Source organism: Haemaphysalis longicornis, unplaced genomic scaffold, assembly GCF_048455015.1.
Source record: "Haemaphysalis longicornis isolate Haplotype H1 unplaced genomic scaffold, Haemaphysalis longicornis Haplotype H1 scaffold_10, whole genome shotgun sequence".
Taxonomy (NCBI): Eukaryota; Metazoa; Arthropoda; class Arachnida; order Ixodida; family Ixodidae; genus Haemaphysalis; species Haemaphysalis longicornis.
The window spans coordinates 104801121-104828383 of NW_027526204.1; the positions used below are offsets into that span (position 1 = coordinate 104801121).

The 27263-nt window shown below is 48.0% G+C and overlaps 2 protein-coding genes across 3 annotated transcripts in view; both read left to right on the forward strand.

The window, feature by feature from the left end:
• Positions 1-5326, forward strand: part of LOC144159026 (regucalcin-like) — a 23051-nt gene extending 17725 nt beyond the window's left edge. For both annotated transcript variants that reach the window (XM_077690258.1, XM_077690259.1), the window contains exons 5-6: positions 3855-4001; positions 5096-5326. In XM_077690258.1, the coding sequence (XP_077546384.1) occupies positions 3855-4001; positions 5096-5289 (341 nt within the window). In that variant the 3' untranslated portion in view covers positions 5290-5326. The remainder of the gene's footprint in view (positions 1-3854; positions 4002-5095) is intronic.
• A 2299-nt stretch (positions 5327-7625) lies between these two features.
• The window catches only part of LOC144159027 (regucalcin-like), a 30441-nt gene continuing 10803 nt past the window's right edge, over positions 7626-27263 (forward strand). Inside the window, exons 1-4 of the mRNA XM_077690260.1 lie at positions 7626-7756; positions 18189-18469; positions 23771-23965; positions 26740-26952. Of these exons, the coding sequence (XP_077546386.1) occupies positions 18313-18469; positions 23771-23965; positions 26740-26952 (565 nt within the window). The 5' untranslated portion in view covers positions 7626-7756; positions 18189-18312. The remainder of the gene's footprint in view (positions 7757-18188; positions 18470-23770; positions 23966-26739; positions 26953-27263) is intronic.

A 27263-nucleotide genomic window follows, 5' to 3' on the forward strand; every position in this document is an offset into this window, starting at 1 on the left:
ACATACCATAACACAGGTCACAACACATACTCACATCTTGACTTGGCTATTGGTTCTGCAATTCTCTTTCCATGTCTTGAATGGGGCGTGGGCACAGACCCATATGGTAGTGACCATTTCCCCACTTCATTAACGCATATAGGTACAGGCCCGAGCAGTCCATCTTCCCATAAAAGGTTTAATGAAGCAAGAGCTAACTGGAATACATTTACAGAGACATCCAAACTACACCACACATCCATAGGACACCTACACGTTGAAGAAGCTACCCAACTGCTCACGGCGCACATCCTCGACGCCGCCGAAAGGTCCATTCCCCACGCCTCTGGTGCCCCGCTCCACCAGCGGAGGCCGTGGTGGAATGAGAACTGTAGGCGGGCGCGAGAGGCCCAGAACAAGGCGTGGGGTATCCTTCGTCGGTACCCCACGTCGAGTAACCTCCTCTTGTTCAAACGGGCCAAGGCGTTCGGAAAACGTGTGCGCCGTGAGGCAAAACGCGATAGTTGGCGTGCATTCATAACATCAATTAACTCCTACACAGACACACGGAAAATATGGACGAGAATACGTAAACTCAAAGGAAAACAAACACACAGCCTGCCTCTGGTCAGCACAACAGGGGACACACTCGAAGACCAGGCTGACACACTCGCACAACACTTCCAACACGTGTCCAGTTCAGCACACTACACAAACACTTTCATGAAACACAAACAAACGGCCGAAAAGAAGCCTATACTAGATAACAATAGGTCAACATCTTCTTATAACTCAGAGTTTTCACTGCATGAGCTGAGGGCTGCTCTGAGCACGTGTAAACCCTCAGCTCCAGGCCCAGACAACATCACATATACAATGATACAATACCTACACGCAGACACTCTTCTAACACTCTTACACCTATATAACAAGATATGGCTTTCGGGGCACATTCCAAACTCTTGGAAGGAGGCTATAGTTGTAGGTTTCCTGAAGGAGGGAAAGGACCCGTCGTCTCCATCAAGTTACCGTCCTATTGCCCTGACGAGCTGCCTGTGCAAGCTTCTCGAGAAGATGATCAATCGCAGGATCGTGTACTTCCTCGAGTACAATGGTCTTCTCGAGAGCTGCCAGGCAGGCTTCAGGGCGGGGCGATCCACGAACGATCAACTCGTATCTCTTGAATCGTATATAAAGGATGCCTTCGTTCATAAACAGTATTGTGTAAATGTGTTTTTCGACCTCGAGAAGGCCTACGACACCGCTTGGCGGTACGGGATCCTCAGTGACCTAAAGTCATTCGGTGTCTCGGGTAACATGTTGAACACTCTTGTCAGTTACCTGTCAGAAAGAACGTTTCGAGTGAGAGTCGGTGGTGCTCTCTCAAGGGTTCACGTGCAAGAAAATGGCGTGCCACAAGGTGGTGTGTTAAGCTGCACTCTCTTCATAGTAAAAATGAACTCTCTTGGTAAGGCACTGCCACCCACAATCTCTTATTCCATCTATGTAGATGACGTCCAGATATCCTATAAATCATGTAATATGTCAATCTGCGAACGTCAAATCCAGCTTGGTGTAAAGAAACTTGCCGGCTGGGCAGACAAGAATGGTTTTAAATTGAATCCTGCAAATAGTTCCTGCGTTGTGTTCTCTCGGAAGCGTGGGGTCCATCCGGACCCAGACATTCATCTTAATGGCGTGTCGATTCCTGTGAACAAGGAGCACAAGTTCTTAGGTGTGGTGTTTGATCACAAACTCACATTCATTCCCCACATCAAGGAACTTAAAAATAAATGTCTCAAAACAATGAACATACTTAAGGTTCTCTCCCACCAAACCTATTGTTCCGACAAAGAACTCTTGCTTCGCTTGTATACTGCTTTGGTTGGGTCTCGTTTGGACTATGGCAGTGTGGTATATGGGTCGGCGACTAAGACAGCCTTGCGAATTCTTGACCCAGTGCTACACTTGGGCCTTCGTCTTTCGTCGGGTGCTTTTCGCACCAGCCCTGCTGAGAGTCTTTATGTCGAGTGTAATAAGTGGAGCCTTGAGAACCAACGAACATACATGGACTTGCTTTATGCTTTTAAAATTTAATCGCTGAATAATCATCCTTTTTATCCTGTCTTTAACGATACATCAACATCTCTGCTCTTTGTAAATCGCCCATCCGTTCCTCTGCCCTTTTCACTTAGAGTGAGAGAGCGAGCCTCGGATCTGAGCGCTTCGTTTTTAGATGTGTACAGATCATCCTTTTCAGACATTTTACCGCCTTGGAAAGTTCGTCCTGTGTCCTCCGACCTTTCTTTTATGAAACTTGACAAAAATCGGGTACCGCGAGCTGCAATACTGCAGCACTTTCTGTCTCTGCAGTTTAAATACCCACTTGCAGAATTTTACAGTGACGCATCTTAAACCTCCACTATGGTCTCCTGCGCTGCTCATGGTCCGAATTTCAGTGCAGCCAGAACCATGAGCGTCCACACAACAATTTTTTCAGCAGAAGCATATGGAATTTTACTCATTGTACGACACATACTTGAAAATCAAATTCCGAAGTCTATCATCTACACAGATTCTCTGAGTGTTGTTCGCGCACTGTCATCACACAAGCCCCCCAAAAACCACATAGTTAATCTTGTATTTACCACTATCATGTCTGTGTATGCGCAGAAGCATGAGCTGGTCCTCTGCTGGGTCCCAGGACACGCTGGGATCGCTGGGAACGAGTTCGCAGATGAGAGGGCTGCTGCTGCTGCACTCAGGAACACTGTAGACATTACAACGATACCCTACACAGACCTCAAGCCACACATAAGACAACACCTGCGGAGAACATGGCAAACACACTGGGATGAACAGACAGACAACAAACTACATGTAATAAAGCCACACTTGGGACGGTACACATCTGACTCACACAACAGACACACGGAAGTCACCTTGGGTAGGCTGCGGATAGGGCACACCCATACGACGCACTCGTATCTGCTGACGGGATCTTCTAGACCCCAGTGCAGCAGGTGCGGAGAGGCCCTATCCGTAGTGCACATACTACTCACATGCAAGGCACTTCACACAACACGATACAAACACTTCAGAGAACTCTACAGACAACATATCCCACTACATCCATCGCAGTTTCTAGGTGACGAAGCCATTGTTTCTGTTAAACGTGTGTTTGAGTATTTTTCACACATTAAGTTTTTTAACCTCATTTCCTATCACGCATAATCAAATCTGGCCCTATACACCAGCCATCACCATTATCTGTAACTGATTTTACTATGTTCGGTTGACATTTTTTTTTGTAACCACTTCACTTCATTAAATAAACTTCCCTCTGGCGCTCTTTGCCCTTAGTCGGCCTTGCGCCATAAAAACCCAACCATCATCATCATCATCTTTAATGCCGGCATTATGATGCAGACAATGTTTCACATTTAAAAAAACTAGGAGAGATGTGCTCGTTTTTTTAGGCGCGTAATTGTGCATCAAATCACTTCACTACAGCTGCTTCCCTAATTCCTTAGTGCAAAGGTGTTTCGAACGCATCTCATGGTAATATTCCAGCTTCTGGACGCTTCCCCCTGTTTCTTCGTTCTTTTATTGGCTCATCACCGGACTTTGCGGAAAGTGCAACCAATTTAGCCCAACGGTTAGTTCCTAGCTACTCGTTTTCGCCAGAAACGGCGGTGCGGAGACGGTGTAGCAACTGTCAAGAACAAGCGACCAGTTATTACGACATCCATATTTGCATCGACCGGTGCGCGTGATCTTTTTTGTTTTCTTCTGGTAGCCATGTTCAGCCGGCGTGATCTGTATCGGTGATATCAGGGTGCGAAACTTCCTCTTAAAGTGCACGCTCTCCGCAGGCAACCGACGAGTGGTGGCAGACTTCAAGGTTACTCCCGGCTACCAGCAGCTCGGCATTCCAGACGGCATGACCATTGACGTTAACGACAAGATCTGGTTAACCTGCTTCAGTGCAGGGGCGGTGGTGCAGATCGATCCCGAGACAGGTGGGTACTTGTGTATGCAGTGTGCGCGCGTGCTGCGATAAGTCCTTGTGCTGAAACCCTTAGTTGCCGATAATCTTCCACAGCTCATCATGCTTCTTTTGCTTACAGCTTTACTTCGCAAGCTGTACTTATTCACACTCGTTTCTTTTTCATGGGGACCGTGCAGCTCATTTTGACGGTATAAGTGAAGATTGTTAGCGTTAAAGAGACAAAAACAAGTCTTAAAAGGAATAATACGAAGACCGGCCTTCGTCATTGTGAATAGCTCGACCTGTTAATTAGCGCGAAAATGTGTGCTTTGTGATCAAATGGTCAGGTGTGCGTTTTGACTTGTTGCCACCTCCGATGAATGGAGCTGCGTGTTGAGCGAGGCTGGAAAAATGTCACACCGATTTCACACGCGTTCCCAACCTTTACGCAAAGTCGTGCATACTGAGTTTAACTGATCCGAACACGCAAACGTGGGGAAATTTTTTTGCTAATGCTTTAGGATCAAGGAGTGAGTGTCACCTGTGGCTCAGGCCATTAATGGTAGCGTGGATCCTCTTCTGTATTTTTCGTTAAAAAGGTCCGTCCAAAACAACCTTCTTCAGGTCAACATCATCACCAACCGCAGGATGGTCTGTCCCATAGCTCTCCAATCTCTCCTGTCCTGTGCCATCTGAGCCTAATCGGAGTTTCTGGAATTTTTTCATTAGTACTTTTTCTTCCTTTTTTCTAAATGTACTTTATTCGCTTTCTCCATAGTGGCTATAGCCTCCGGAAAATACGTCGGTATTGCTTCACGCCTTTTTGCTTTACATTCACACTCACAAAGTTCGCGTGAGTATGAAAAAGACTATATAACAACAGCCATGCGAAACATGACTGACGAGCGTGTTGCGAAAATTGGTAAAAGAAACGCGCTCATCTTCTTTCGAGCTCTTCAGACATAACTTCAGCTGCTTGTGCGTCCCTGCCGCACATAAACATTTCTCGTGACTGTCGTTTGCCTAACTTAGGTCATTTCCCCAAAGTCTCAATCATTTCCTATATATTTTTCCAACGCACTGCGTGCTGTGACCTTTTTTTTCTATTTTTCCTTCTTATCGCAGCGAAAGTACTGACGAAGATAAACTTTCCGGCCAAGTACACGACGTCGTGCTGCTTTGGCGGCAAAAACTTCGACACCCTCTACGTCACTTCCGCCCGCTTCATGCCGGATGCCACGCAACCGGAAGACGGCCTGCTCTTCCAAGTCACTGAGCTGGGAGTTAAGGGGAAGGCGGCCTATGAGTTTGCCGGCTAGCGTGTATACTATTGCACGAGTAAATATTTGTTTTGTCTCCCGGTTGTGGTCAATGGGTGTTGGGTATCAACCTCCAGACTTGCGAAATTTTTGTAGCGCCAGGGCAGTTCTCCCGAAAACAGGTTGACAGTGGCGTTCCTCGAGGAGGAAGCCGGTCTCCGCGTGATTGGCGCCACTGCGCATGCCCATTGGACCTGGATCTACTGCTAGCGTATGGAGAGTACAGCAAAACGACTTGAAGTTGCGCGCGTTTAGTTTCCCGTAATACTGCTGCATTTATCTATGGGTGATAACTCCAGGTTTCAGTTACAAAATTTACTATGTAAAATTATTAATGCGGCCGTTGAGGACTACACTAGTTTTCTTGAAGTGATGACGGTGAAAAGGAGGTGACTGCGAATGTCACTGCCGGTGAAATGGTGTGAAAAAAGGCGCGTAGAATTTTTTTTACTTATGCACTAGTGATGGCGCACTAATCAAGAGTGCATTACTAATAATGTCAGCCAAAAATGATGAGATACTTAAGAATGTAACATCGGGGAACGCACCCGCCGCGGTAGCTCAGTGGCTAAGCAGTTGTGCTGCTGAGTCCAAGGACAAGGGTTCGATACCGGCCGCCGTGACTGCTTTTCTGGTGGAGGCTAAAAGAGAGAACGCCCGTATGTCGAGATTTCGGCGCACGTTAAAGATCCCCGGGTGTTCAAAAGTTATTCGGAGCCCTCTAATACGGCGCACCTAAGCCCTGGGGCAGCTTCGGCTCGTTAAACCCCAGAAATCATCAATCACATTTGCAGCTGCTGACGCATGGTGCCGCAGACGCAGACGCTCCAGGACTTATTACTCACACACTCGGTGCGAGCTTATTAAGACGGCGGAAGACCGTTCGCTGTTATAACCCTGTGGGTCCTGGTGTCCAAGGACATTACTCAAAATTTCTCTAGCACATCCAAAAGAAACCCCAAGCAGCTAGTTTTTTTTTTTGTAAAAACAGTTCTTAATTGATAACTCTTCCTATAGATATCCTATAGATATCACATTATTCGTTTTCTTTCTAGAACTGGGGGATAGAAAGAGGAAGGCGTTGCAGTGAAGGCCAGGCTGACCTTGGGGTTACCCGAAGGAGCGACGTCCTTGTTTGGTGGCATGGCTTAAAATATACAAACACCTGCGCTACCAGATTTATATGTTGTGTTTGGGTTTAGTGCTTCTTAAAATTTCCGAAAACATTCAAGACAATTTTTTGCTGGAAATAAAACTTTAATTGCCTCATGACCTAATTAGACGACACTCCTGTAAATCGCTAATTACTTGCAGCACAAGCTCACCTTTTTATTTGTAAGCTCATAGGGTCCACAAGTTAAAAAAACAGAAAAAGTTTTTTGTGCAAAATTAACAATAAAGGGATGAAATGTTTAACGCGAGCACTACTTTCTTTCTCCATGGCTGGGGTGCACCTGTTTTCTTAACGTGAAGTCACTGCTGACGTGATGTGACGTCACCGCCGCGTCCACAAGACAACCTCTTGAACCACCGCTGGCAGCGTGCGTAACCATTGTGGTGCTAACTCTCTCGGCTACTTCTCTGGATGCCTGTTTTCGACTCCAGTACAAACTCCAAAACAACCAGTCTTAAATAGGTGGACTTTCAAAACTAATTCACATATGAGGCGTTCTTTTTCGAAATGTCAAGACGACCGCTTTTGCCACGTATCACCTTAACCTCTCCCACCCCTCATGCTGTTTTCCTCCCCTCCCGTTCCTCGCATAATGAGGACAACGAAGGTTTCTTCAATTCAATTTTCCCGCGCATCGGCAATGATGGTCGCGTGCCATCTCTAGAAAACCTTTTGTTCTGTTCTTTGAAGCAGCTCGGGCCGACATCTTTTGTTTTAATGTTTGCTTCTATACAACATCCTTTAGCTACTGTATTTAAAGGGTGTTTTTCTTCATTTATATCGTTAAAGCCAATCCAACGTGAATTCTTCATTAAAAGAACGGTAGTACACTGTCAGTTATTCACGTATATTCTACCTCAAATACGTCCCGAGCTCCCCTCAGTGCGAAATAATGTGGACATCTAAGAGCCATGGCAGCAATTTTAGTCGTTTGAAATGGTCTTGTCTACACATACTTCGTGTTCAAGGATATACCTTCACTTTGGCCGGGTAGTGGAATCGAGTGACAAACACAGGCCAAAATTTGCGTGTTTAGGCAGCCCAAGGAAGACCATCGTCTTTAATAGCCTCTGAGCGACACGGCTGCTGCACACCGAGGCCTGTTGTAAGACGCTATTGCAACATATCTTATCACGCGGTTTCCTTACCTCTCCTGCTCACCGAGCCACTCGTACGCGCCTGGCGTGATAACGTCATGCACAGGTGTTTGTAAAGAACTAGGGACGAGTGACATCGGCCTTATCTATGTCACTGCGCTCCGGAGGTCTCGACAGCTGCATCCGACCTCTCTTGGTAAGTATACGTTGCGGTCATTCCGAGATGGGGTCTTGCTTTGCACGAATTGGAAATCGATGGCGACTTTCCAATCGCCGTTATCATGGCAGGCTCTTCTCCGGCTGATTTTTGGTGCTGCAGTGTCTTTACCGTATTGGACACTGCTGGCTCTGTAGACAAAGAAGTTATGTTTGTCGGCTGGGACCGTTCTCTCCCATCCCGGAGCTGTTGTAGCTGTACTTTTTTTTTTTTGCTTTGGCTGCGGACCTCATTGGGCGCATCCTGACTGCAGAATTTTTATACTACCCCTGCGCGGCGGGACACCGATTTTTTTTCTTCACGAATCCGGTGCTCACTGCCATGGACAGCTTGTCGCTCCATCGCAGTTTTTTGTGAAGAGATTACTTGGGAGTTAATATGTATAATGCAAAATATTTTCGCGCAGCTAATATTGAGGGCGAAAGCTTGCTTTGTGCGCTGCTTCAAGTTTAACACGTTGCTATACCCAGTTCTAGAGCCATAGCAGTTACATAATTGAAATGTATGGGCAGCAACGTTCGACAATAAATTGCACAGAAACGTTTTAGTGTTGTGCAAAGTTTTTTACGACCTTTATGCACTTATAACCAAGTCTACGTCTCGCTCTATGCGAAACGTCACTTTCGTACAGTGGATTTTGGTACGTTCCTGATCGGTCGGAGTTCTGAGCGAGATAGCTTGTGCTGGACCTATGAATTTTTCCACGGTTTAATGTCGAACACGTCACGGTGCACGAAAGTTCATGGTTTTCTCTTTTGCTGAACTTGTTGTATCAGGCATTTCGTTTGGCATGTTTGGCATGTTGCCGCAGCTACAATAGGCGCACAGTCTGCTTCTGTCTATTTGAATCCCGTATTCCAGACAAGACTGAAGTACGACGATGAATGCACTGGGATGGAAACTGCAGCTATCAGCTTGGCAGGACCCTCTTAAGATACCCTTGCCTCTGCACGCGATTGACCCTCACTGCAATTTCCTGTTTCCGCGAGGCCTAGCAAAGCAAACTAAGGAAGTCCTTCACCGACTACGCCTGAACGTTGGCTTCACTGGTAGTTTTCTTTTTAAGATAGGTTAAGACAGGCTGGGCGGACACGCCATTGTACCCTCTGTGCTCGGTGAGAGAAGACACGACATATATTGTGTTACTGCCCGCAGCATATAATTCAACGCGAAAAAGCGAAAAGAACTCTTGTGCGACTTCTACGAGGGAACTCCTTAGAACTGCATCACTTTCTTGGTCCGTGGCAAAATCACGCTGACGCGGTGCGAGGGACAAACGCTCCCTTAACTTTTTTCGTCTGACTCGGGATTAAGCCAGGATCTTTAATCTTGGGGTCCTCAGATTTTTTCTTCTCATTTAATCTTTGTAATAGTGAAAATGAAGGTAACAGTAGAGACAAGAGAAACAAACCACGCTCTTGACCATACACCACTGACACACAAAACAGACACACGGAAGTTGTATTGCCTAGGCTACGGATAGGGCACACCCACGCCACGCACTCCTATTTGCTCACTGGATCTTCTAGACCCCAGTGCAGCAGGTGCGGAGAAGCCCTATCCGTAGTTCACATACCCATTCAATGCAGGGCACTCGACACAACACGACACAAACACTTCAGAGAACTCTACAGACAACATATTCCCCTATATTTATCGTTGTTTCTGGGTGGCGATGCCATGGTTTCCGTGAAACGCCTGTTTAAGTATTTGTGAGACGCTAAGCTTTTAAACCTCATTTCCTATCACGCATAATCATATCTGGCCCTATACACCAGCCATCACCATTTTGTTTAATTGATTTTACTATGTCCGGTTTGCACGTTTTTATACCTACATTTTTGTGGTAATCACTTCTCTTCATTAAATAACTTCTTCTCTGGCGCTCTTTGCCCTCGTTGGCATTGCGCCATTAAACTCCAACCATCATCAACAAGAAATATATAACCGAACGAAACTAAAAGTCGTCGTTGGCTTTAGGTAACGAAGTCTGGCAACCACTGTCCTCCGCGGGAAACCTAAAAACAAAAAAAAAAACAATTTACTGAAGGAGGGCAAAAGCGAAAACGCCCGTGTGTTCCACATTTCGGAGCACGTAGAGATCCCCAGGTAATCAAAATTAATCCGGAGCACTCCACTACAACGTGCCTCCTCGCCTGTGTAGCGTCGGCGCGTTAAACTTCACAAACACTCACTCACTCACTCACTCACTCACTCACTCACTCACTCACTCACTCACTCACTCACTCACTCACTCACTCACTCACTCACTCACCCCCGCACGGGGCACCTTGAGCAATCTTGGTGACGGTACTGGCGATACCGCGGACCCCGAGCCCCCAAACATAAGCTGGATCCAACCGTGGTGATGTGTTTTTAAGGTGAAGGGTGGAAACCTCTAACGGTGGCCGTCGGAGCCCAGGTCAAGCTCCGGCGGATGGGCTCCCTGTCTGTTTACCAGGCAGGGAGCTCCGGGACCTCCTCAGCTATCAGGGTAAGGTTGTGGAAGAAAGTACCCCCGTCTCCCTGCTTTTATACTATGCTTTATGGTATTGTCTAAAACCCCCCCCCCCCCCCCCCCCAACCGTGATCGGTCCCTGAAAAGGGGCCGCACCGAAGTATCCTTTCCTCCGTTGCCGTCGTTAACCTTTCCTGAACCGGACCATTTTTCTCGATTTCTTGTGATGGAATCCCTCAATCCAACCCACCCTCTTGCATCTCAGTCAGTCTTCTTGATCGCCAAGTATCTTGAAGCCATAGTAGGAAAATCGTATAAATGTAAAAAACAAAGGTCTGGTGAACTCTTAATTGAAATAAATGACAAGCAGCAGTCTGCAAAGCTTCTAGCTCAGACTAGACTGGCTGATCTTGACATCCGGGTCACACCCCATCGGAGCCTCAACAGCTCGCAGGGTGTGATATCCGAGACAGACCTCCTGAACGAAACCGATGCGGATCTCCTTGCCGGCTTGAAGGATCAGGGCGTCACTGCCGTGAGACGCATCACCATCCGCAGAGACGACAAGGAGATTCCCACCAAACACATTATCTTGACTTTCGACCGCGCAATTCTTCCACAATACATAAATGCAGGTTTTATCCGTTGCTCCATCCGTCCGTACATCCCGAACCCGCGGCGCTGTTTTAAGTGCCAGCGGTTCGGGCATGGTACGAACTCTTGCCGTGGCCGAACGACGTGTGCAAAGTGCGCGGCGCACGATCATCCGAGCGAGAACTGCTCAGCCGAAACTCTCACTTGTGTAAACTGCGGGAGGCCGCATGCGGCATACTCCCGCAAGTGCGAAAAATTTCAACTAGAAAAGAAAATCATCACCATCAAAGTCACTGAAAACATCACCTTCCCAGAGGCGCGAAAGAGGTTCGCCTCTTTCCCCCTGGGGAGGTACGCCGACGCGGCTCGCCGGGGGGCGGAGCGGCGTCTCGTTTCCACAGGGACCCAGTTCAGCGAGTCTGACCTGGTCCCTCGCCCGCCCCCCCCTGGGTTGCCTCTGGCAGCCCAACCCGCCACCACGCCGCTTGCTGAGGCAGCAGCGGTTGTGGTGGCAACCTCTTCCGTCGGGACCGGTGCCGCTCCCGCCTCTGTCTCCCCGCCCTCCAGTGCGTTGGAGGGTACAGAGGTGATGGACACCACGGGCACCGCACCGGTTCCCACCGCCACCGCACCGCCTGTGCCACCTCTGGCGCCCCGGACGCCCTCGGCGGTGGCGGCTCAAACGAAGGGCTCCCGAGGGGGGGCCAAGTCCAGGGGGCCCGGTCCGTCGGGCACCCCTCGGACATCCGACGACGAGATGGATGTCGGGCCGTTCCTGCCTGCAACGCAGCGCAAGGAACGCGTCCCGACGCCAAAGCCTCCCGACAAGCCAAAAAAGGCGAGAGTCACAGCCCCGAAAGACGACACATAAACAAACACACACACTCCAGTAGCTCCAACACTAAATAATGGGAAGAGAAAACATAATTCAATGGAACTGTAGAGGCCTTCTTAAAAATCTTGACGATGTATACGAAATACTGCATGCTAATCAGCCAAGTGTGATGTGTCTTCAGGAGACGCATTTGAATTCCAAGCACACAAATTTCTTAAATAGGTACATGGTCTTCAGAAAGGACAGGGATGGCTGCACACACTCTTCGGGCGGTGTAGCCATAATAGCCCGAAAATCCCTAGCATGCCACCCTGTCGCTCTCAACACCGTCCTTGAGGCTGTAGCAATACGCACAATAATTTTTAATAGGTTGATAACGGTATGCTCCATATACATTCCTCCTGATGTCACACTTTTGAGCTCTGACTTCGAGGCGCTGGTCGACCAGCTGCCCGAACCGTACATCCTAACAGGCGACCTTAATGCACACAACTCTCTTTGGGGCTCCTCCAGAACGGATGCCCGAGGTCGCCTGTTGGAGAAGTTTCTTACATCCTCCGGAGCATGCCTTTTCAACAAAAAACAGCCTACATATCATAATTTAGGACACAATACATACTCTCATCTTGACTTGGCTATTGGTTCCGCAGTTCTCTTTCCATGTCTTGAGTGGGGTGTGGGCACGGACCCATATGGTAGTGACCATTTCCCCACTTCATTAACGTATATAGGTATAGGCCCGAGCAGTCCATCTTCCCATAACAGGTTTAATGAATCCAAAGCAAACTGGAGTACATTCACAGAAACATCTAAACTACACCACACAACCATAAAACACCTACACGTGGAGGAAGCCGCCCAACTCGTCACGGCGCACATCCTCGACGCCGCCGAAAAGTCCATTCCCCAGGCCTCCAGTGGGTCCCGCAGCCCAAGGAGGCCCTGGTGGAACGAGGACTGCAGGCGGGCGCGAGAGGCCCAGAACAAGGCGTGGGGTGTCCTTCGCCGGTACCCCACGTCACATAACCTCATTTCTTTTAAACGGGCAAAGGCTTTTGGAAAGCGAGTGCGTCGTGAGGCGAAAAGGGAGAGTTGGCGCTCCTTCCTCACTTCCATCAACTCGTACACTGACACACATAAAGTCTGGACACGAATACGAAAACTAAAAGGACAACAGACACACAGCCTGCCCCTGGTTAGTACAACAGGGGACACGCTGGAAGACCAGGCTAACACACTTGCACAACACTTCGAACACGTGTCCAGTTCAGCACACTACACAAACACTTTCATGAAACACAAAACATCTGTAGAAAAGAAGTCCCTGCGTGATAACAACAAGTCGCACACTTCTTACAATTCTCCTTTTTCAATTCATGAGCTGAAGGTTGCTCTGAGCACATGTAAGCCTTCAGCTCCAGGTGCAGACAAAATCACATACACCATGATACAACACCTACACCCAGACACTCTTGAAACACTCCTACATCTATACAACAACATATGGCTTTCGGGGCACATTCCTCGCTCTTGGAGGGAGGCTATAGTAGTGGCTTTCCTGAAGGAAGGAAAGGACCCTTCCTCTCCCGCCAGTTATCGCCCCATTGCCCTGACAAGCTGCCTGTGCAAGCTCCTCGAGAAGATGATAAACAGGAGACTCGTGTACTTCTTAGAGTACAACGGTCTTCTCGAGAGCTGCCAGGCGGGCTTTAGGGCGGGGCGATCTACGAATGATCAACTCGTTGCGTTAGAGTCATATATTAAAGATGCTTTCCTGCATAAGCAGTACTGTATGACAGTATTCTTTGATCTTGAAAAGGCGTACGACACTGCTTGGAGGTACGGCATCCTCAGCGATTTGAAGTCCTTTGGTATGTCGGGTAACATGTGGAACACGCTTGCCAGTTACCTCTCTGAAAGAACGTTTCGCATGCGAGTTGGAACTGCACTCTCTAGGGTTCATGTGCAGGAAAACGGTGTTCCGCAAGGTGGAGTTTTGAGTTGCACGTTGTTTATTGTAAAAATGAACTCTCTTCGGAAGGCTCTGCCACCAACCATTTCCTGCTCAATCTATGTAGACGACGTGCAATTATCTTTTAAGTCTTGTAACCTGTCTATCTGCGAGCGCCAAGTCCAGCTTGGTGTTAACAAGCTAGCTGGCTGGGCAGATAGCAACGGTTTTAAATTTAATCCAGTGAAGTGTACTTGTGTTTTGTTTTCGAAAAGGCGCGGCATTCGGCCGGATCCAGACATCAAACTCAATGGTGTCTCAATTCCAGTCAGAAATGAACACAAGTTTTTAGGTGTAGTCCTTGACGAAAAGCTCTCGTTCATTCAACACATAAAACAACTTAAACATAAATGCTTAAAGGCCATGAATATACTCAAGGTTCTCTCCCACTCTTCATATGGGGCTGACAAACAACTTCTTTTACGTGTTTTTACCAGCCTGATAGGTTCACGATTAGACTATGGAAGCGTTGTTTATGGGTCAGCAAGTAAGACATCCCTCAAAATGCTGGACCCAGTGCTTCATCTGGGGCTCCGGTTGGCATGTGGCGCCTTCCGGACTAGCCCGGTCGAAAGCCTCTATGTGGAGTGTAATAAGTGGAACCTACAACGTCAGCGAGTATACACAGATCTTCTTTTTGCTTTTAAAATTTCATCTATGCCACACCATCCTTTTAAATCGGCTTTTTATGATACGTCTCAGACTGCACTACTCCTAAACCGACCATCGTTCTCTGCGCCCTTCTCTTACAGAGTTAGAGAGGAAGCGTCAGAGCTTTCTGTCTCCTTTTTAGACACCATACAAAGTTCTCAAACAGATTTTATAGCACCATGGCATCTCCGCCCTGTATCATGCGACACATCCTTCACACATTTAGATAAAAACCGAGCTCCCACATGTGCAATTCTGCAGCACTTCTTGTATTTGCAGCAGAAGTATCAATTTTCTGAATTTTATACGGACGCCTCTAAAACTGCCACCTCTGTGTCCTGCGCGGCGCAAGGGCCCGGCCTTAATGTCACTAGAAGTCTTAACAGTAATACCAGTATCTTTACGGCAGAGGCTAATGGTGTACTTCTTGTTGTTAATCATATCCTTCAAAGTCACATCCCACAATCCATTATATATACAGACTCCCTCAGTGTCGTGCGGGCGTTGTCGTCATCAACGTCTTCAAAAAATCACGTGGTAAATCTAATAGTCAAGGGTATTATGTCGGTGTATGTACGCAAATTTGAACTGGTTCTTTGCTGGGTCCCTGGCCACAGTGGTATAGCCGGGAACGAAGCAGCGGACCGAATGGCTGCTGCTGCTACACTCTCGAATGCAGTAGACATAACCACATTACCCTACACTGACGTGAAACCACACATTAGACAACAACTTCGCAAAACATGGCAAACACACTGGAGTGAACAGACAGACAACAAGTTACACGTAATAAAACCACACTTGGGACCATACACCACCGACACACGCAATAGATACACTGAAGTCGCCTTGGCCAGATTACGGATAGGGCATACGCATGCAACACACTCGCACCTTCTCACTGGGTCTCCAAGACCTCTGTGCAGTAGGTGCGGAGAGGCCCTATCCGTGATGCACATCCTCATACAATGTAAGGCACTCGACACTACACGACGCAAACACTTCCCTCAACTACACACACGACATATTCCACCACACCCATCACTCTTCTTAGGAGACGAAGCCCTGTTTTCAATCAAACGCGTTTTCGAGTTTCTCACCGACGTAAAATTTTTGCATCTCATTTCTTATCATGCATGTTGACAACCTGGCCCTTTACACCAGTCATCTTCATTACGTTGTGTTTTACTTTGTTTATTTTTACTAAAGTGTTCTTTTACTTCCATGTCACTTGCATGTAATCACTTTTGTTTGGCGCTCTTTGCCCTTAGTCGGCCTTGCGCCATTAAACTCTAAACATCATCATCATCACTCACTCACTCACTCACTCACTCACTCACTCACTCACTCACTCACTCACTCACTCACTCACTCACTCACTCACTCACTCACTCACTCACTCACTCAATCAATCAATCAATCAATCAATCAATCAATCAATCAATCAATCAATCAATCAAGCAAGCAAGCAAGCAATCAAGCAAATTAAAACAAATATTTAAAAACCTAAAATATGCTAATCAAATCATAGAGGTGTATCGAGCGTATCGTCTTTACGTGACTGACTAAAAAACAAAAGGAAAAACGCAACAAAAAGTATTGCTCGGGTTGTTTCTTCACTGCCGCCATGTAAACGTAAGCTGGGAGAACCGAGGTCATATACTGTACGGAATGCATACTAATAAAACGCTACAAGTGCATGACTTACTACGTAGCGTTGTGACATATATCCACTTCATATTCATGAGCAAAGAGCCAGAGGGGATGCACCATATTCTTTCCTGGCATCTTTTGGCGTCTTGCTTCCTCCTCAAGTGATGGAACGCCATTCCATCCTGTTGCTCTTGCAGTGGCTCCTTATACAAAAGTAATACCTTCACGTTCTGATGAGGAAGTCAGTCTATGAAATACAGTACCTGGGGACCACCTGAAAAATTACCCAAATAGCTAAATATCAAGGTTGACCAAACAAAACACCGAGCCAAGCAGCCATCAACCAAATAGGAAGCTCTTGTCCTAAACCTTAATTGGCATAATTTATTTAGGTCGCCGATTTTAGCCCACAAACAATAAGCATGATTTAGCTACACAACCATAAACTGTAGTGGGTGCCAACTAAGCGCAGCCAACACATCAACAATATCGGCATTATTATACCCGTATCTATATTATGAAACAATTGTGCACAGTGCACCGTCCGCAGTAACGTGAACCTAGCATGCATGGTCAAGTGAAACGCGAACACAAATAGAACCAGAACGCACAAATAGCCCGATTTTTTAGGGGGCAGCCCTTTGGCGGCCGTCTGTGGGCTCAGCCGCGTCGCCGTCGTAACCGAGTGAACGGTAGCAAGACCGACGAGTGAAAGAAAAAAACAAACGATGAAAGAAAGCAAAGGTGGGGAGTGTCGCGAAATTGGGAGGGCGGTTCGCCGTGGCGGTGCGAGCCCTTTCCGAAAGTGTGCGCGCAGTATGCTGTGCCCGCACGAGACGCTCGTCTGCGCGACGCTGGCGAAAACGTGAGGGGGGCGGGGCGTGCGCGTGACGATCGTGTGCGTTCCCTGCCTAAGACGCGGGTCGCGGTCTTTTCCTGAGATGCACTTCTCGCCGCCGACGCTGACGCTCATCATCGCTGCATGCCGTCGAGAACACCCACGAGTGAGTGCTGCCTCAGTGCACTGCTGCTGCGCCCAAATATCGCATTAGGGAGTACCGTAATTTCCAGCCATTTTTTTTTTTCATGCAAGTCGAAATTACCATTTCCTAAACAACTTCGCTGTTAAAAGTTTTGTTGGCTCGCTGTTAAAATATTGGTGTGATGGCAGCATGTGCTCGCCCGCCCTTCTGGCGCCTTCACCTTCCTCTCTCAGTTCCCGCAACGAAGGAAGCGCAGCAATTTCGGCTCCCTCTCATGACACCGCAACGTGCAGAAATGGTGGACACGTATGGAAGCGAAAATTTTCAAATAAAACAAACCCGCGGTCCCTTCATTTGGAACTTGGATTCCAGAGGCGGGATTCGGAGTTATGTCCATTCCATGCCCGTTTAAAAGTGCACACATCGAGCGAGCTCTTATTGGCTGAGAGCCGATGACACGCATATGAGACAAGACGAGCACGGTTGACGTTGGTTTGTGTTCAAGGTGTTGATTGAAGGCCTCGCGAATACTCCTCCATCACGTCTGGAAACAGAAGTGAAACGGACATTTTACAGCTACGCTGTTAGCCTCTCGTTGGTCGGAAAATTTTGTGCCGTAAGCAAATAACCCAGACAGGACCCAGCAGTCCCCGCCCAAACGCCGAGCGCGTGCGCCAGGATTATCAGGCGTTCAGCATTAAGCTCTGTATTCGAGTAAAGACAAAAAAACCACAAAGCAAGCTTTGAAACCGCAGATGGATGATAGGGCGCCGGTGAAAAATGGGAACCCACTCCCCTCTATAAGTTCTGTTAAAAATGAGGTTTGCAGCTGATTGAGAAAGGGGAGGGGGATTGACGTCACTCGAAAATTAGCGCATGCTTCAGACTATATATAGGCAGGACCCAGATGTTCTCGCCCATGCGTCAGGACAGCATTTGCCGCCACAGAAGCCGAGTGCAAGCTACAAGCCCGCAGATACAACGAGGAATATTTCATACCCTCCCCATCAGCATGTGTAGTGGTTTGCAACAGCTGCGCGTGACATCCACTTTCGCTGGGTGGGATGGCGTTCATTTTTTTTTTTAAAAACCGGGCTCAGAATGGCGTCCCTGAACCAGTTCTTCACATTGCTCAGATACTGAAGCCCAGTGTAGCAAAAGCCGTTTATAATCACTCGCACCTGTCGCCAGGGGCTTAGCGCGCGGGCTTCGACATCTCGTCCTAGGCGCAGGTTCTCGGCGCAGCGCTGCCATCTCTCGGCGCGTAGCTTCAGACACGGCTTCCAGTCACTCTAGCGTGAGCTGCCACCGGGGCCGTAAGTCGGACGTCAGCGCAAGTGAGTCGTCACAATGAAGGTCGAAGTCGCCAGCAAGAGGAAGAACATCCTGGGTGAAGGACCCCACTGGGACGAGCGAAGCTCGACGCTCATCTTCGAAGACGTCCGCGGCCAGGAGATCGTGCGCTACGACCCGGAGTCCAGGACCGAGACGGAAGTCATCAAGCTCGGTGAGCAGTTTGCGCCTTTCTTTTCGTCTGTTATACAAGCTCGCGCTGAGTAGCGCTGAAGCGTTTGCAGGTGCCAACCTTCCACGCTATTGGGGAAAGCCAGGGGGTGAAATATCTACCGCCGCGGCAGAGAAATACCATCGCAAGTGACCGGTGGACGGAGCGGTGAAATAGCAACACGTGGCGCTGCTATTCGCGGGAACGTCGATAGCCAAGATGCCGTGCATATTTTACGTTTGCAGCGCAAGCCTGTAATGCATCCCTCCCAAAGTGCACCTTCCGATGCAAAAATCTAAGATCAATTAGTGGATTTCTGACAACGGCGAGCATCCCTCCCTTGTGAGGAGGAGGAACAAACTTTTATTGAAAAACAAGACTTTTGGTGACGCTGATGGGTGGGCTCCCTTGTCCAGGGCTACACTGAGTCTGGCCTTCTCCCGGGCCTGGTTGACCAGATGAAGCTGGTCTTCCAGGCTCGAGCTGGCCAGGGCTTCCTCCCATAGCTCAAGTTTTTTCTCTGGTGTTGTACCTTCACGCCAATTGCTGTTGCACTCCCAGGTGATGTGGTATAGTGTGGGAGTGCTGCCGCAGGTTGGACGTTCTGATCGGTATTTTCCTGAGTAAATAAGGCTATTCCTGTGGAGGTTCGGATAAGTATTCGTTTGAATCTGTCTCCAGGAAGTGGCTTCCGTTGCGTTTAGCTTTTTGTGGGGGGTGGGTAGAGTGCCCTGGCTGTTCTGAGCGCTTCCAGTCTTCCCCCATAGCCGTTGGGAAGTGGGGTGAAAAACGGCGTGCTGTCACCCGCCCGGTTCGTCAATTCTCGGGCAGTGCTGTTAGCCGCTTCGTTCCCTGCCACTCCCTCGTCACCAGAGGTCCAGGTCAATCTGTGCGTGCCATGTGGTCTTCCTTTGATCTTGTTCAGTATGTTTGCTGCCACCCGTGGTATTCTTCCTTTAACGAAGTCGTAGCATGCTTGCTTGGAGTCCGTAATTATGTGCAGGCTCTTCTGTTGTCTCTCTCCGTGGGAAAACCAAGGGCTATTGCTGCGGCCTCCGCTTCCTCGGGATTTGTATTCATAGTCAAGCACTCTATTAGGTTGTGGTCAGAATCTATGACAGCCGCCACCGCATCTCTGTTGTTTTTGTACATTTCTGCGTCAGTGCAGAGTGTGTTAAGGTCTCCATGAAGTTTTTTTTCTAGATATGCTATCCTTGCTTTTCTTCTTCTTTGGTGGGCTGTCTTGTCCGTGTGTCTTGGTATTGGTGATATAAATAATTTTCTGCGTATGTCCTTGTCGATGTCGACTTTACTTGCGATGTTGAATTTATCAGCGGGCGTGCCTACTCTTTCGGGTATGGCTCGGCCTGTTCTAGTGAGTTGCAGCCTTTGTTTTTGAGCGATCAGCGTGGCTTCTTTGATCTCCGCAAAGGTGTTTGTTATGCCCAGTTTTTGTAGCTTACTCGTGGCCGTGCACTGAGAAAGTCCGATTGCGGTTTTATAAGCTCTCCTTAATATCGTTTCTATTCGATCGTTCTCTTGTTTGTTTAGCCGGTGATATGGTAGGCTGTACGCCACTCTGCTGACCACCAGGGCTTGTACCAGACGGAGAGTGTCTTCTTCTGTCATTCTTGTTTTGTTTCTTGTTATTCTTCTGATTATTCGTGTTATTTGCTGTGTGGTCTTCTTGAGCATCTGTATAGTGTAGTTGGCCTTTAGGTTGCTCTGTATCCAGAGTCCGAGTATCCTGATTAATGAGACTTCTTTGATTTTTTGTCCTTCGAGAATGACATTTAGGTCCCCCGGGCTTTTGTATCTGCTGTTATAGACCCTGATTATTTCTGACTTCTCTGGAGCACACCGGAGGCCGCTGTCCTTGGCGAGAGATTCTACGCAGTTCGCTGCCTCTTGAAGTGCTTCCTCCTTTTGTGCCAATGAGCCTTTGGTTGTCCATATGGTTATATCATCCGCATATAGCGTATGGTTAATGTTTGTTATTTCCTGGAGTTTTTTTGCTAGCTTTATCATCGCTACACAGAGGGTCCACGAAGACAAAATACAAGTTGCATTTCATTAAAAAAAGTGATTTGAACTGGTAACAATGACAGTAATCTTACAGCAAACTTCAAACAAATAATACAGATATTAAGGAATACACATGAAGCAGGGGGGGCACCCCAGCCACTTTGGGTGTAAACTGGGTGTAAATCCAGTTACACCCAGCGCAAAATCTGCAGGAACAGTGGAGCTACGTGTTGCCTATGCGAAGATTCTGTTTAGCCTCGTCTTCTTTCTTGTGCGCAATGCTAGAGTCGTCTTAGCAGCTAATTGCCATGTAATCTGTTTTGGGATACTTTCGATAACAACACAAGAGTTGGAGACGTTTTCTGTAACCATGGTCCCTCCGTAGATGACCATGCTTCACTCGCGCGCAATACACCACGTTGAAAAGCCAGCTTACAAAGACTAAGCTACACTGGTGCAATTAAAGTGGGCTTCACTTCTCAACCCGGATGGATTGCTGGGAAGACATTTTTTGTGGGGCAATTGAGGCGTCTTGCATGAAAATATGAAAATCCTAGGAGCTTTGTTTTATTTTTATATTTTTTTTAACTGGAGAAAGCTGCTCGAGTCATGGTGGCCGGCTTTCTCTGGAGCAGGTTTCCACAGAGAGAGCGTAAAGCCCGTTCAACATGGTGCGAATTTCGCCTGCGAATTCGCAGACGCGGCGCGGCTCGTACGACAAAACGTTCTATTTTTCTTTTTTCATTGCCGTGACAAATTGCCAAATTCCAAGCGGCGTTCACAGGAGAAGTTCGGCTGTTTCAAGCTTTTGCAAATTTGTCACAGCAACGGGAGTAGATCATTTTGCCGCAGTTGCGGTGCCGCATCTGCGAATTTGCACGCGAAATTCGCACCATGTGGAACGGGCTTAACACGATGCGAGCAGAGACTCTCGTCAAGACCAGCGCTAGAACAGCTCCGCTTTAACAGAACGAGTCTCAGTTCACTTATAACGCTGTGGTTTGATCTCCCGTCGTATGCTATGCGTGTCACCGCCATGTGCTCAATGAACGGCGATGCGTGTACAATTCCCTTCGTCGCGAACGTCATTAGCAGAGCGACCGAACGCTCCAAATTCATGAAGCGTGACAAGCACTCGCGCAAGAATGAGGGTGAAGTTTGGCGTCACTCGAGGCACTCTCGGCATGAGCGCGCGGAGCGAGATAGCAGTGCCGCGGTGCGGCTGCGGTCCGGCTACGTTGCTGTGGTCCGTAAATTTTTTTTGCAGAAAGTACATAGCCGAGAGCATCAGAGCTTATTTAACGGCGAATACACGTTGAATTAGTTTTTACTACAGCGAATGAACCACAATTACTACAACCACCTTCGGGGAAGAAATTTGGAGGCTCACTTAGAGGGTTCAACTTAAATTGAGGACGACTCAGCGTTCAGTGGAGCGGAAGATGATAGGTGTAACATTAAGGGACAAGAAGAGAGCGGAGTGGGTCAGGGAACAAACGCGTGTTAAGGAAATGGGCGTGGGCAGGGCATGTAATGCGAAGGCAAGATAACCGTTGGTCATTAAGGGTGACAGAGTGGATCCCTAGAGAAGGCAAGCGCGGCAGGGGGCGGCATAAAGTTGGATGGGCAGATGAGATCAAGAAGTTTGCGGGGATAAATTGGTCGCAGTTAGCACAGGACCGGGATAATTGGTGATTAATGGGAGAGACCTTTGCCCTGCAGTGGGAGTAGACAGGCTGTAGATGATGATGACAACGAATGAAGCTACGCGTAAAAATTTTGCCGAAGAGCGTCGAGATAAAATAAAACACGGAAGAAGCAAAGATCCGGGCTGTTTCATGAAGAACATAGACAAAAGGTGTCGAGTTTGCGACAGCAGTGGGAACGCGGGTATACTGAATTGAGTAAACATCTATGGCATTCACGATGGGAAGAGAGAGAGCGGAGGGGAATAACATAAGGAAGGGGGGAGGGAGAGATAATGTGGGGCGACAGAGGACTACCGATTTTTCGGCGACGTTTGCCGCAGTATGTCTTCATAAGCACATCCTCGCCCACTACCTGCCTCCTTGAATTCACTATAAACGAGCGCTGCATATTTGGACGAGGGACGGGGACAGCGAAAAGACGAACCAAACGATGATGTGCAATTTGGTTTGTCTTTTCACTGTCCCCGTCCCTCGTCCAAATATGCAGCGCACGTTTATACTTAATTCGAGAATAGACCAACTAGCCCCTAAACAAGTGTTAGTTATCTGCATCCCAGGAGGCGATACCGGCCTCCTCACCCTTCCCAATCCACCTTCCAGGCATACACCTGCGGAGACTATAAACCGGTGCTTATTACAGCCACACCATACTTACCCACATTACGCGCTCTTTCTACAATTATATTCCAGCATCTATGCTCCTAGACACTTTAGTTTACAGTGAACTAGAATTCTAGTTCACAGTACTTTAGTGTACCCACCCCAGATGGCGAGCGCGCTCCGTGGTGTAGGCCGTCCGAGGTGATTTCTCCGGCTCCGGGAGAACCCTGGCCACCGGTAGCCCCAACCAGATGGCCTTGAATAGAGAGTTTTTGCAGTCCGACTCTTCCGTCGTGTATGTAGTTACCGTGTTGACGGGGCTCGTCTGGGCACTTGTGCATTCGTCCCGGTAGGGAAATTAGTTCCGGGGCTGGCCTTCGCCATGTCCGGGCATTCGTCACGGAGGGGTGCGCCTTCTCGCCCTTCCTCCTCGCCCTTCCGCGCGCGCAGGCGCAGACGTATCCCGGTCAACACGGTAACTACGTACACGGCGGAACAGACGGGCTGCTAAAACTTTCTATTGAGTCATTCCGGAGAGCCGCGCCCTATGCCAGCACTGTGGCGACACCCTAGCCGCCCATCACTTTTCCTTCTGTTCCACATGTAACTCTCCCCCTCCACCAAACCCATCACTGAGCGTTGGGAGACTGCGCTGACCAAATCACCGCCGGAGCAACAACAATCCATTCTTACTAGCGCCTTGGAAACAGCACAGGCTTTCGGCCTCCTGGACAAAGGAGGCTGAACTAGCCTCTACACTGAAAATTGCATCGAAATGTTCGTTACTATTGCCTAATACACAAATTATAGCAATTCAAGCGCGACGGGATGCAACCTAATTGTGTTCTGAGACCAGATCGAGTAAGAAATCCAGCCGGCAAGTTATCTATCCAGAACGTGCGACGCTAAACCCATGCTAAAGTACATCCGTTACACCCATGATAATGCCGGCCGCAATCGTTGGGCGCAGACGAAAAGATAGGCAACCTGATCCCGTACGCCGAGGACAACCGGAAGCTGGTGGTGTGCATGGGAAGCGGCGTCTACCGGGTGGACCTGGACACCCAGCAGAAGACGCTGCTGGCCGAGATGCTGGACAAGGAGTCGCCCGTGCCCACTCGCATCAACGACGGCAAGTGCGACGCCCAGGGACGTCTCTGGGCTGGTGAGCGAAAGACTCGGTGATGAATATAGGCAAGGATATCTATTTCATCCCACCACTAAGTTTTAACTCGGTGTCTAGAGAGCCGTCCGACGGGACTCCAGCTCAGACTTGGCAGTAATGAAACCACAGTAATTAAATTACAGTAATTAAATTACTTTCTGTGGTAATGAGTAATGTAATGAAATACTTTTGAGGGTTTGTAATTTAGTAACGTAATAAATTACTCCAGGCCGCTAATTTTATGAATTTAGTAACGTAATAAATTACTCCAGGCCGCTAATTTTATGAAAATTACTGGTTACTTTCCCAATTACCTTTGACTGCGATATAGCCTGTCCGCTTCTCTTAGGCATAAAAAGTTGACCAAGAAAAGTTGACCAAGTGGAGTTCCAGTGCCGAGAGAGTCTCTGGGCATTGGAACCCCACGAACGCGAATGAAAGAACGCTTCAATGAGAGCTCTGCCTGCTTTCTCGCGCCTCTTCGTTCCCTTTTTATGCGTTTCAAAGCAATTTCAAAGGGATTTCACTACTTTTGAAAAGTAATAGTAATGTCATGTCACTACTTTCGGCCACCTGTTATTTCTAATGTAATGTAATTACATTTCGGAAAGTTCTAGGAAAGTAACGAGTAATGCAATTTAATTACATTTTAGAAGTAATTTTGCCGTCTCTGCTCCAGCTTAGCGGTGGGGCTATGGATACGGTGCCGTCCAACGGCATTCGTATTTTGAAGGCTGGGTGGCGGGGTGTGGAGTGTCTGTCATAATGGTGTAGCAGTTATGTTTTAATTTGTTTCTTTATCCAAGTGCCATAGCTCGAATTGATTTGATTTCATTGGGGCGTTTAACGTGCCGACGCTTCACAGGCGATGAGGCACGCCGTAGTAGAGGGCTTCGGATTAATTTCGACCCCCTGGGGATCATTAACGTGCGCTGAAATATCGAACACACGGGCGTTTTTTGCTTTTTGCCTCCATCAGAGAAGCTGCGCCGCAGCCGGGAATCGAACCCGCTTCCTCGTGCTCAGCAGCACAACGCCTTAGTCACTGAGCCACCGCGGCGGGTTAAGCTCGAATCCGGCGCTTGCGTGTTTTCGTTTTGTTTTTGTTGTTTCTGCGATTATTTCCCAGTTATTTACCTGCAGTTTAACTTTAAATGATTTGTTGGGTCTGTTCGATGAGGATACGTTACGTTGATCAGGCCGGACCCCGTTAAATTAGCTAGGTTATGTTCAGAAACCCAACGTGTTTGAGTTAGCTGATCTTATTACCTTGGGGAGAGAGTAGTGCCCTACTCAGCATTGGGCAAGATAATCCAACCAGTCTTCTCTTAGAGCAATGCTTATAATGACGTCGGACGTCAATAGGGATAGCGAAGTTTTAAAACATCTATAGTAGCAATACAAATGGTGTTTGTGCAGATCTGCTAATGTCAGGTCGACATTATTCCTGGCTATGTGGCTTCCTTATAATATTTTGCAGAAGTATCTCCGATCAACATTTTAATAAATGTTTTCATCCCGCGTTTACGTTCCAGGGAAACGAAGGGAGTTTATCATTTGAAAAACGCCCAAACTTTTAAAAATCCTAATTCGGCTTAGGTGAGAGGTATGCTTTCCGGGGTCTGGCGATCAAATGAATTTTTGCTGAAGCAGCTGGTTGAATACCATCATGGGCGGCCGTTCTCTTTTCTATGAAGGCGAGAAACTAAAACACCCTCGTGTCGAGATTTCGCCGCACGTGAAGAACCGGGGAAGAAGGAAAAGCCAGTCATCTCCGTCGGCGTCATACCATGTGGTGGCGGTTAGGACATCCGGTGCGAGCAGGCGCGGCCTTTGTCGGAATGCGCGGCGTTCGAAAGCGCCGCGCAGCACGTGCTTTCCATTTCCGCGCTGCTCGCCCCAGGGCCCGCGCCAGCTCGTGCGTCGAAGCGCCCGACAACCATCATAATTGCTGTGAAGATGAAAACCCAACGAAGCTTTATTGCCAAACAGCTGCACTGAGCTATCATGTATGACTTCCTATATTCATCGAATAAATACACATAGGTATATATCTGCCGTAGATAATAACTGGCTTAGAAATATTTTAGATGAATTCTCATGCAATTTGTTTCGGCAAGGTTTGTATAAAACAAGTTGCAGCTGTTGTCTGCAACCATACTTAGACAGCCATGTACTGACAGCAGACGCCGATTCTGCAACGTTTACGATTTCACCGTGAACTAATTATGACAAGTAAATAGTAGTCTTATCGGCCAGTTGCACCATACATTTTTCTTATATACTTGTATATTAGATTCAGAGATACAGAGCATTTTACATTAGCCCTGCAACGCGCGCGTGCGATTCTTTGTCGACGTGTAGTGGAAAGCCCGTTCTACATGGTGTGAATTAGTAGGCCTTGCGCCATTAATATCCAACCATCATCATTACATGGTGTGAATTTCGCCGGCAAATTCGCAGCTGCGGCGCCGCTCGTACGATAAAACGATCTGTTTTCCTACTTTCACTGCTGGGACAAATTGCAAAATGCAAGGCGGTGTTCGCAGGAGAGGTCCGGCTGTTCCAAACGTCTGGCAATGTGATTTAGCAATGAGAATAGATCGTTTTACCGCATGAGCAGCGCCGCATCTGTGAGTTCGCAGGCGAAATTCGTATCGTGTATATAACGAGCTTTAATCGCACGGAATTTCGTTCAGAAACTATCGCAAGGCAGCTTCGCTGTAAAAACGTCTGCTTGTTAGTGATGTATTTGTGGCACATATACATTCCAGGTACGATTACCGTTGGGGTCGACCTGGAAAACATTGTCCAGGGACAGAACAACTTGTGGTCTTACTCCAAGGGTCAGGTGAAGCACAAGCTGGACAAGGTTACCTTGTCCAACGGAATCACTTGGGCGACTGATAACAAAACCATGTTCTACACCGACTCGATGCCGGGCAAGGTGTACGCCTTCGACTTCGACCTCGCCTCCGGAGACATCAGTGAGTGCCTCTTCATTAAGGCGAACGCCTTGGGTGTCTCGTCAAACGCGAAAGGTGATCGTAGTCGTACTAGTCGGCGGCGGCGTCCACACGAATGACAACAAAATGGCCGCTGTTGTAAACAAAAAAAAAAAGAAATCGGACTCCTGTGGGATTCGAACCCCGGTCGTCAGATCAGCAGCCAGGTGCTCTAACAACTTCGCTAACGTAAACAAAAAACAGGTTTATTTACATAATAAATATGCAGTAAACAAGGAAAAAAAAAACATTACTTTACAGGATGCTACATTTTGTTGCATTGTTGACGACAC